The sequence below is a fragment of the Protopterus annectens genome, chromosome 3.part0 (genome assembly GCF_019279795.1).
Source record: "Protopterus annectens isolate FY-2018-M chromosome 3.part0, PAN1.0, whole genome shotgun sequence".
Lineage (NCBI taxonomy): Eukaryota > Metazoa > Chordata > Ceratodontiformes > Protopteridae > Protopterus > Protopterus annectens.
The window spans coordinates 1,608,387,224-1,608,399,711 of record NC_056731.1 but is presented as its reverse complement, the minus strand read 5'-3'; the positions used below and the strand labels follow the sequence as shown (position 1 = coordinate 1,608,399,711).

Sequence of the window (12,488 nt, the reverse complement as noted above, 5' to 3'; positions counted from 1 at the left end):
TTTGTACTAACCTCCAGACCCTAAATAAATGCTCAATAATTTACTCAGCCAAAGCATGCATTACTCAGATGAAGTCAGTGTTCTCAGGATTTTTTCTTGGTCTAATGTACACTACAGTAACTTCAAACTTGATTATATTATGTTCAGGAATGCAGGAAGTGAAGCTGGTACAAGAGCTTCCCTCACAGAGAAAAATATAGTTTCCAAGTTTCTTAAAAACATTTTTATCTTTTTTTTTTTTTTGGCATCTAACACAGCAGTCAGTCAAGTTGTTTGAAGTTTCCTGACATGAATCTTAAGAATACCACAGTTACTCTGGTTTTCCTCCAAAATGTTCTGAACTGAACTCTGACCTAGGAGTTAAGGTGACAATATAGTAGTGTACTGGTATAGTAATGTGTGTGCATGTATGTGTGCATGCGTCTCTGCATGCACGTGTGTTTATGTAATGTAGCATGAATTTACCAGCATTATTTTTACAAAGTTTAAACAGCAGTGTAACTAATCCTTTAATAGTGTCATTAATTCAAAGAGTAGAATATCTATTGCAAAGACATGAAATGTTCTCCCTTAACAAAATCTAGTCTATGAAAAAAATACTACTAGGAATAAGACTATTTTCCTGTTCATGTAAATAAACTTGAAAACTTTATTCACCAACATGATTTAGTACTGCTTTGCTTTATTGAATGCATTTATGATGTTGTTGCTCACTTGACATATCAGTTTCAAGGCCCAGAAATTCACTATAACACATTACTTTGACAGTGTAATTAACTAACTACTATCCTGGTGAATGTAATATAATCCCCTAAAAATAGGCAATTGGTCTACTTGGACTAACCCAGTCAACAAAACACATATACTTAAGTAAATGAATGAATGGTAAATAAACTAATATGATTATGATCATTAATCATGAGATAGTTATATATATGTAACTTGCACTTATCAAATGGAATAAAATAGTGACAATACCTTTTCTTCCTTGTTGTATCTGTGATTACTTTAAGTCTCTCGATATCTAGCCACAGTGACCAATATTTCTCACCAGATGTTCCTATAAGAAACTTTTTAAATCTTTCAAATCCTTTCTGGCTTTGAAAATCATGATGACGACCTTTAACTGGCAAAGGATTCCTACCATCATCACCACCACCATCTCCTTCTTCTTTCTCTGGTTCCTCTTCATCTGTTCCATACTCAGACATCAAGCTGTCATCTTCTACGCTACTGAAAGTGTCATTTGCTTTACCTTCTTCTTTAACCTGGGAGTCACTCTTGGAATTCTCATAAACATCTGTGAACTCAGGGGGATGCTGGTCTGAAAAATCATCAATAATAACTCTAGGCAGCTCATATGATGCCAGACTTTGTTCTTTGTTGACAGATGCCTCACCAAACAAATGTGTAAGTGCTGCCTGCAGTACCTGCTCAGCAAAGGCCTCAGCAAATTCTTCCCAAATTCTAAACGCTGAAGTATAAGGGTCATTATTATATGCATCATATTTCACCTGTCCAGTTTCAGATTTCACAATATGAGGATCATGTCTTTCTATTCCTTTTCCTTCTCTCTCAAGACCATTGATATCAATATCACCTTGACTGTGGTCATCTTGGTCAGAGTCTGTGTCAATTCCACTCTCGGATTTTTGATCTACAAAAGTTGTAAGGTGAACTGCTGAAGGAGAATCATGAATAAATACAAAGCAATTTTCATTCATGCTTTTTGGCCTTTCCCTGACACTTTCAACATCTACTCTTCCTTTGGGATGCTGATGGTGGTTCTTGCCTAAATTACAGGGCGTAACACAGTGGCTGCAGAGGTCTTCTTCTAAACCAATTCCTAAGAAAACAATCATCATGAATTAACATATAAGACACTGACAGACCATTTCTATAACAAATAATACAGCAGAAAAATATTAGTATTAAGTAAAGGCATATTTTACTATGAATGGCCAAATGCTAAAGAAAACCCACTCACCCAAAAAGACTAACAGTGTCATAAAATGCACAAACAGCAAAAAATCCACATCTTGTTAGAAAAATAGGTATATGAAATTATTCATAGAAAGAAAAGTATAGAAACTGCTGCCACAAAAGGTACTGTGTTCAATCCAGTCTGCATTGCCTTATCTTAGTTACTAATCAGTTTTGTTTCACACTTTGCTTCTAACTTTGTTTGTAGCCCTGGAAATCAAGCTGGATTATAGATTAGACATTTGTAACAGCCCACAAAATTCTACTCTTCTTTCAAGATTTATTTGGTTGAAATGCTTCTCGCTGTTCTTCCTATATTTAATTCCCTTCACTGCCACCAATGGTTATCTAGTGTATGTGATCAGTTAATACTGATAATTTCCTTCTCAGAACTTTACTTTTTATTTAATTTTATTTATTTATTATTTTTAAATCAGGGTAGAAAACTGATCTCCGTGGACCATTTTCAAAGTCAGCTTGGTTAAGAAAATAAAAATGCAACAATTACCAGTGCAGTCAGCTGCTTAGAAAAAATACTACAGGACCACTCCAAGTCTTCAAGTGATGAAAAAATACAGAATGCTATCTTACAATTAAATTGTTTAAATATTACAATATTTAAGTTACATACAGCTACTTGTGGTGTGGATTAAGAGAGGGAATGAACAAAGATAACTTAGGAAAGACAAAGTAGTACAGAGTTGAGGAGAGACAGATGGTTTAGAGTTTGGATATGGAGGCAGGATGCTACTAACCAACCTCTAATAATTTGTGAAAGGAAGGTAAGGTATATGGAGACTTGATAAAGGAAATGTGATTCTTCTTCACAAGAGTGGGAGCAAGAGAACAATAATCAAATCTCTGCCAATTTGATCTAAACTGAAGGCGAATCATAGTATCACTGCTAAAGGATATTATTTACCTGTGAGCCACTTTGGGAAGGAAGCCAACACATCATGGATTCGTAACAATGAGGTTATGGCACAAAAAATGATAGTTCTTTGACTAACCAGAGTATTTGAAGAGAAAAGGGCTGTAGGAATGGTGTACTTAGAAATTAGCAAAGCATTTGATCGCACTACATCCTGCTATAAAATATGTCAGTGAACAAATTAAGAAGATCTGGAGTGGTCCTACAATAATATGGATAAAATACTTTCTAGGTAACATGATAAGGAAGGTCATTGTAAACTCAGCTCAGATGACAAGTTATTGACTAGTAAGCTGATGCAGGGGTCAGTAATGATGCTAGCCTGAGTGGATTGTGTATTTGTTACATTATATTTCACCAGCTGGTGGTGTTATAAATGAACCAGTGCATGATAAAAGGACCTTCTAAGCCTTGCCTTACACCTGCAATTACAACTGCAGGGTTCATTCAGTGCTTAAAAGTGCTTATGATCAGTATTACTGCCGAAAACCAGTCAGTAGTCTCATCTAAAAGGAGTCATTTACAGAAAGATTGACAGAGCTTGCAACGGTGATAGGAGTTTTGATCTTTCAACAGAGAATAAGAATGAAATGTTGTCTGCTGTCACATTATAGCAAGCTACTACATTAAACAGCTTAATGAAAAGTGACTTTGCTGCAGACTAAAGTTAAAGAAACATTATTGTTTTATAATACAAAAGATAAAAAAACTAGCTCCAAATCATGCAACACACTCACATACAAACTTGAGAATCGAATTTTTATTCTGCTTTTACATATTTCTTTAAGACTGAGTTCAGTGAAAACATTGCTAAGTACAAATGCTGGAACATCTTCATCATCTATCCTTACCTGGTTGGTTAACATAGAATATTAACATGAAGATCACATACTAAATGCCCAGAGCAAAGGCTGAACTTGGATCCAACTGTATGTACTATAGCATTCTATAAGGGCAGACAGGCTGTGAAACAGATAACCATCCACCACTACAGCGTCTGCTTTTTTAATGTAGCCGTATATTACAACCATTCTTATAATACCAGCAGAAACATTTTCATTCAAACTCCATAACAACAACTGAATTTATGTTCTGCCTGAGTCTCTTATTGGTCACTGTTTGATCAGTGTTCTTCCTCATTAAACAGATTTAAATATATACATTTAATAAATGTGGGTGGCACAGTGGCAAAGCAGATAGCATTGTCACCTCAAATCAAGAGGTTCTCCAGTTTGATTCTTAGCAGGGGTACCTTATGTGTAGAGTCTGTATGTCCTCCCTATGCTTGCATGGGTTTTCTCTGGGTGCTCCAGTTTCATCCCCCATTCCAAAGACATAAAATAGGTGTTCTGTATACTATAAATAGACCATACATGTGAGTGTGCATGTGACTGAATGGTATGAAAGAACAAACATGGCAGGTCTACCCACTGAGAGGTGTGAGCCTTGCCTCTAGATGATTGTCACTGTTGAAGTGACACAATGATCCCATGTGCAAAACTGGGAAAAGGGGTTGTGGATGGATGGATTTAATAAATGTAATAATCAATAATTCAGGGGCAATCTCTGGACCATTCCTACCAGCCAAAGCCATAAATGATTAATTTGGGTAATGAGATACTGTGTGCTTCTTGTTGTTTTATGCAAGAGTACTGCATTTTTAGAAAACATAATATGCAAATTTGGTTTTCATTTCACTGTACAATCTGCAAAAGCAGAAAGCTGGATTTATTTCACACCTAGCATAATGTAACTGGTTCCTATAACTACCTCTGGTGGTGTAGAGGTATAAAGCCCTGATTGTGAGGCAGGTAACCTGAGTTTGATTAGTGACTCAGGTAGCTGCTGGAGCAGAAACCTGGGGAGAGGATTGATAAAGCATGGTCTGCTTACTTAATCTTATGAGGTGGGATAGAGATACATAATCAAGGTGCACCCTGTCATTATATTCTCTAGTGCAGACTAGGAACCATTGAGGTATCATCTAGGGGCTTGACATGGTTTATGAGGACATCACTCAAGAAGGTGGAGTTATCCCTTACAATAGTCCACTGCATGTCCCACCTAAGTCATGTGGCATGCATGTGTGTGGAGTAGGGACTTATACAGTCATGCAACCCCTTCTCAACAGCAGTGGTAGCTCCCAGGCTTGCACTCCTCCAGCTAATGGGGGGGGGGGGTGCTGCATAAATGAATCTGTGGTATTGGACTGACTGTGGCTTATGGGGAAGCAAGTGGCTGCAGAAAGATGACAACTGGTTTCACCAGAATAGCAAAAAAGGATGTTCTACACTTTAAACCTAGAAATATGAATTAATGGATGCACAGTCAGATTTATGCGTTCAGCAAAAACACTAAAGTATTTTTACAGGACAGGAAAACTCTGACACAGAAACCCAAAGCCCTAGGACCACCACCACTGAGTTGCTTCTCTTTCTCTAATGTACCCACACACTTGTACCCATTCTTAAGTCAACACAAAACAGTAACTACATTTATTTGTTAATATACAACTTATTCTTGTCCACAAATCAATTACATCAAGTTTTCATACAACTAGCTTCTTATCCTTATCAACCAAGGCCAAAATAGTTTTAGATGGACAATGAATTGCTGTCCCATTCCATGTAATCTCAGTGGAGTAGGAAATGAAATATACAAATATTGTCCCCCTCCCCTCAAACATCTTAGCTGATCACATCCAGAATTGTCAGATATAGTAATGAGGAATCAACAATGTTTAATTTCAGTTTCTTTAAGTGAGTATTGACTTCTAGAGTATGGGTGGGAAGTGATTTTGATATTAATGATTCTGTTCAAGGATGCTTGAAAATTTCCTTGCATGTAATGAATTTTCAAGTTCTGCATTTTGCAAAATTTAGTTTTTTTCATGTGTTTTGAACTGAAAGAACATTTTCAGTTTTGCTGTAATAATGTCAGGGTTCAGTTTGGAAGACATGTCTTATTTTAAGGTGTTTGCAGTTTCTTCATGGTATATGACATTATAACCAAGAGGTATATGGGGGGCTTGCTTACTGAAATTTTTTCCATTTTTATTTGCTTATTCTTTATTTTTGTTTCATATATAATGGTTTCAATGTTTATGGTGTCTATCTTATGATACAAATCTGTTTTTTTCTGTTCTTCCTGCATAAATAAATAATATTTTCTCATCATGTCACATGATTTGTTAGACAATCCTCCACAGTGAGTTGACTGGAGGGCTAGCCACCCAGTGGTATGAATATTGGCTCCAAATGATTGTGACTGCTGAAGTGACACCCCCACCCCAATGTGCAAAAATGGGGAAAAGGAGTTGTGGATGGAAGGATAGATTTTCTTTCCTGCAATCTCTATATCATATGAGAATCCCTCCTGCCAATCTTGCATTGAACATGCTTAAAAGCCATAATCTTGAGAGATCTAAGGCAGACTTACAGCTTTTCCATGTTGTGTCTTCATGTGGATCATTTGGCATTACATAATTTTATGCCCTTCTACTAAGCAACAATTTACTACTCCAATTGTACCCATTTTCCTTTACTTGTATATTTAAAATCTGGACAGAGAAGTTCACATTAAAGTATCATTCCTTAGTATGTTTTCATTTCATCCACAAAACCATTTAGAAAGGTTTATTCTGTTATTTTTGACACAGGTTGTAAGAGTATATTTGTATGCAAGTGGAATTCAGGGCCAGAAGGAAAAATTGTCCTTTTAACTCTGAACAGAAACCCGTTACTACCAAACAATATTATTATACTCCTCAAGCTGTATCTTTAAAATATTTGATTTGTCATGTGTGTTCACCCATCACCACAAATTCTCAAAATAACAGACTGCTTACAAGTATTAAAAACACAGTATATACAACTTGTCACTACTTCACATCATTTTTATTTGGATTACCCAAGTTCCCAAACAATTGAGATGCTTTGTTACCCAACATTTGTTTTCATTTACAAGACTATCTTTCTTGCTGAGCAAGGACTGTAAATACTCCTGCTGAAGCATGGATCTCCTAAGCTCAATCCCTACCTCAGTCGGTGAGCACTTATGGCGATGGTTCATCTGCGTGACTAGACCCTCTGGGCAAGGATCACCAGTCCCCCATTTCAAGCTGGTGATGATGAGGAACCTGCAGGAGGTAAGAGAGCTTTGAAGCCATGGATCCTTCTCAAGCAGGCAGCCTTAGTTTGAATAGATTGTGGACCCCCCCCCCAATTGTGCTAGAAATCATGGGGGTTTGGTTTAACAGAGAATTACTTTCCTGTGCTCAAGGTCACATTCACCTCCAGAACTATCTGCTTAATCATCCTGGCTATTGTCTTCTCTGTTCTGGCTTCTACTAGAGCTAGGTAAATGGCCTGTCCCCATCTGCATATCATTCCTCAACCCCTACCTTAGAAAGACAAGCAGACTTAGTCTTGACATTCCTTCTTCATCCCATTCCTGCTGCAACAGTTACTTAAGATGCTAAATGAACTCAGGCCACCTGGGTCACGGTCAATGCTCTATCCTATTACACTGATGGAGCTGGGTCTTTGTTATCCAATAAATGAAAAGAACAGGGCATTTCTGAGAAGGAATCTATTCACCAAATCAGTCATTCCAAAGTTTACATAGGTGAGTGCTCTTTCATGCAATCTGACCCTTTCCTTTGCACAAAACATACTGGCGTCAATAACTAGCTCAGTATATACAAATGGCAGAGCATTGAATTGTTTTGCAAGTTACTATCCATTTTATATCTTACTTTACAGGGCCTATGCTAGACTCACTTCAGAGAAAAATGCAACTGACTAGGACTCTAGGATGATGGTGGTAGTGTGAGCAGCTTAAAACAGACCTCTAGGCTATAAACAGCTTAAAACAGCAATAGCCAGCAAACTACTATAATCTTTTTAATGGAAATCAATGGTTGAAGTGCCTATGACATCCAGAAGCTCACGAAAGAAGAGGAAAACTGAAGCAAAAAGGAAAAGTAAAACTGCGAAAATTCTAAAGGATACAGAAAATAGTGTGTCTCAGAGGTGGGAAGGGTAGATGGTACTGGCAGCTGAAGGTGGAAATCCCCCATTCACCCTAGAGAGAAAGACTGATGAAATGTTTTCAAGACAAGTTGCTCCCTGTTGTAATACATAAAATTAAACAGCAGAAGGCTGTGGGAAATAGAAGGTATTCTAACAAGGCATTCTGAAGAAATAACTGATAGGTAAATTGTTGAAAAGGAGATGAAAGAAAAATGATGGAACAACAACTAAAATATGAACAAAAGACACAAAAAGTGGCTGAACTTGAGGGGACGTGTTACACAGATACAACTTGAGGTTTACAGCAGTTGTTGTGTCTTTTGACTTTTCCCGGTTAGGGGTCGCCATAGCGGAACTCCGGTCCGCTAATGATTGGCAGTTGATTTTTACGTGCCGAGTTGCCAGCCCTGACGCACAACCATCAACGAAGGTACGCCCATTTACGCATGTCTCCACACAGAAGACGCTCTAGCTGAGAATCGAACCGGACAGCATCTTACTGTGTGGTGACAACGCTACTGCAGTACCAGGCCAAATCAAATGGAAGGACTGGAAATAATTCATAAGAAAATGCCTTATTACATGTACTGTACTTTCTATTGCTGATATTAAAATAAAAGTAGCACACAGAGTAAATATTCCTAACCTGAAGCTGACAAAACAACCAGGGTCTATACTGATTAAACTACAGACATATCAGCTAAAAGAGGACATTCTTTCTATTTTGCAGAAGAAAGGAACAGTCTTAAATGCTGAAAACAAGAATGTCTATGTGGATGATGATTTTTCACTACAAACATGAATTAGCATTAATGGTTATTTTCATTCCATAAGACTTGTTTCAAGTTAGTGTATCCTGCATTATTTTTAGTTTTCAATTCATTTGGATTAAACACATAGACAGACCCTAAACAGGCACAAAATAAATTGACAAAAAGAAAAGAGTAACTGGAATAGGAAGAAAATGACAAAAGAACAAGTAACCAGACAACAAACAGAGGAAAGCAAACTATGGACATTTCAAGGGAAATATTTCCCCCAAAGCCATTTCCTATTCTCCACAAGAAAATGAATCAAACAAGAGAGGTTAAAGTGCTTTGAAAAAAAAGTAAGTGAGTCCATAAAAGTAATCCACTTGGAACTTTAAATGAGGATGGTATATAAACTGGATTTATGTTTACGGACAAGGATCTTAGACATAACTAAAATATGAATTGCCCACTGAATGATATTTTAAAAGCATTAAAATCAGTAAGTACCCATGAATAAATAACTATATGATTAATATAAATGTAAAACATAAGTACTATATTTTTAATTTTACTTAAAATGAAACTGTATATCTAGCTATGGATGTTACTGCATACTGTCAGGTGAAGGTTTTGTTTGTTTATATTCAAACTTTGCAAGTTTGTTTTCGATAAAAGTTATATGACAGTGAGGAATGAAATGGGAATATGAAATAAATGTAAAATTTTAGCTGTAGGCAAGTGAAACAAATGATAAAGGGAAAATCTCTCTTAAAAAAACAAAACATTGGAAGCATTGACTAAAGATAGCATTTTAAATGTATGGCTATCTATATAACAAGGATATACTGCAGAAATAGAATGAAAGCTACATAATTAAAAGTTATGTTAAAACAACTAAAAACAGAAAGTACCTGTGAAAAAATAATTGTTTGATACTTCATGTAGTTTGGTACTTGTGCACACTTCCCTGGTTGCATTCATTGCTAATGATGACTACTGGGGCTCATCGCACAAGCACAGTAAACAGAGGATGGCTGGCAGTGATCATAGCTACAATGTTTCTGAATCCCAGGCAGGGCCAAGATATTACTGCATACTAGTTCAGGACACATATTTAGAGAAATGCATGCATGTATTTTGGCTCATTGATGTAATGAAAATATGACAGAATGAACTGGAACATACATTTTTTCAGATAAATATGGTTCTTAGAAAACAACAGACAAGTGTTACATAATGAAAGAATATTGCATCATGGTGAGAATCATGAAAACCTATACGGTAATAATGTCAGACCATGTATGTAAGTGAGTAAAAGATTATTATGACAAACACTTGCATTTTCCAGTGTTTCTTCTGCAAAGGAATCCATTTACTAATTGGGTTGATCAACCTTTAACTGAAATGCTATTAGACTTGTATCTAAGTAGTAGAGAGTTTGCAAAGGATTAGACCACTGCAAATTGAAGATTAGAAATGTGATTGCAGGGGCGTGGCCAAGGATGAACACAGGATAGCAGCAGATTTCTTCAGCTCCACCAACATAACTACACTGACAGGAAATAATTACTTTAAAATTCAACTAATGTAATAATTTTCTTTCTAAATACGTTTGGAATATCAGTATCTTGAATAATATCTAAAAAAGAAAGAAAATTTAAATAATTTTCCTGTCAGAAATCATCTTGGAAATTTCTCTTTTATCACCTCTGTTCAGAATGAGTTCCAGTAAGGCTAACAGTCAGGATTCCAGCATCAAGAAAGAGCTTCAGTCTTTACTAACAACTATTCAGCAACTAACAACTAAAATGGACAGATTGGATGTTAAAATTGATAACTTTATAGAAAAAAACACAAAACAAATGGATTTGTTACATCAAGACTTACAACATCAGAAAGTTCAGATTACAGGTATAGAAGAGACTCTTAATGATATGGACAACAGAATTCAGGAAGAAGAACTTAACATTGAATTTTTACTGAAACAAAACACACACCTTCAATCCAAACTTGATGACATGGAAAACAGATCCAGACGCAATAATATTAGGATTTTTGGACTGCCAGAAAATATAGAAGGTAACAACATTACTTCCTTTTTAAATACTTGGCTTCCCAAAACTTTAGATCTGTCAGAAGCATTTTCTTTTGGTATTGAAAGAGCCCATAGGTCTTTATCTAATACTAATACTAACAAAAAGTATCCTAGATCAGTTATTGTAAGATATTTATCATCTTATGACAAGGAGATGGTATTAAAATATGCATGGGCTAAAGCACCTATAAAAATTAATGAGGCAACTGTGCGTTTTAACAATGACTATTCTTCCTTGGTAATAACTAAAAGAAAAGTTTTTTTGCCATTAATAAGAGAGCTTAAGAAAGCACAGTTCAAAGCTCATCTTTTATTTCCTGCCAAACTAAAAATCTTTTTACCTGATGGCCCTAGAATTTTTGAAGACTTGGACCCTGCTTTGCTGTATATTAAAAAAATAAAATATTAGATAAAATAGAAGATATGGAATGGGCAAGTCCTTCGCTCAAGAGGATGGCAACAGGAACTTCTTGGAAGACTTCAGAGAAGCAAAAAAGACTAAAAAGCAAATGACATGTTCTATATTTCTTTGAACTCTTTAATTACAGTTACTACATTTTCAGGAAAGCCACAAATTTCTTAAAGATTTATTCAAAGTTACTTTTTTGTGTGCAAAGAACTGTTTTTGTTTTATAAATAATCAAACTTTCTGAGGAACAAATTACCTGCTATGAATCAACTTGTTTCTCTTTGTGATAGAGACCTAAGGTTAGTAATTTGATACATTTCCTTTCTCTTCTTGTTTTAAATAATGGCATTCTCTCTAAACTATGCATTTAGTGAGGGGTGGGGGAGGGCAGGGAGAGAAGTTTGATGAAAAATATGGAATAAGGGGAAAAATAATTTATTAGTTCTTTAAAATTATTTATGCTGTTTAAATACTGTTGCTAAATATTATACCATGACTTAATTGCTTATACATGATTTCTAATAATATGTCATGATATAATTGCAATTAATTAGAACTAAAGTAGTTGTAAGTAATATGTTTCATGTTCAAATTTATTAAAACAAACAGTAAGTAATATATCTTTGTAGATACTCTTTGTAGGTCCCTTTTTTCCTTTCTTTTCTCTCTCTTTCTTTCTTTTTTTTTTCTCCTTTCTTTCTCTCTCTCTTTCTCTTATATATACAGTTATATGCTTCTGATAATACTGATATATATATATGTAATAAGATCTGTATGAGAAAATGAAATGGGGCATATAAAAATAAGTTGTATTTATGTTAAATAACTGTAGGCTTGGTTTCACTGTCATAGAGACTGTAATGACTTGTAAAATACTTCGAGTAGGTTTTGCACTGTTTAGATTCATTTGTATTACAAAATGAATGTCAGTCACTTGCTTTTACTAAAATTCCCGCCAGAATGTTATGGGAGACAATCTGGGATGTGGGTTTCCTCGTGAATAGTGTCCTCGAGTCGTTTTAAAAGCTTCAACACTCAGAATACACGCAGAGAAGCTGAAAGCAGTAATTTTGAACTTTGACCCCTGATTTCACACTGACACATCGCAGATTCAAGAAGTATACTGTTTCAGGAAGTAGAACTGCTGTAAATGCGACTTTGTGATGAAAAACTAACTTTATGACACCTAAATGTGAGTTATTCTTTATAACAACTTACTTATTTAAGATGTAGTTTATAAAATATAAAAGTTATAATGATTTTAAATGACTTAGTATCCCATAGT

The 12,488-nt window shown here is 35.5% G+C and overlaps 1 protein-coding gene across 1 annotated transcript in view; it reads right to left on the bottom strand.

Moving 5' to 3' along the window:
• Window positions 1-12,488, bottom strand: part of RGS22 (regulator of G protein signaling 22) — a 971,253-nt gene that overhangs the window by 651,059 nt on the left and 307,706 nt on the right. Inside the window, exon 8 of the mRNA XM_044065939.1 lies at window positions 979-1,846. Within this exon, the coding sequence (XP_043921874.1) occupies window positions 979-1,846 (868 nt within the window). The remainder of the gene's footprint in view (window positions 1-978; window positions 1,847-12,488) is intronic.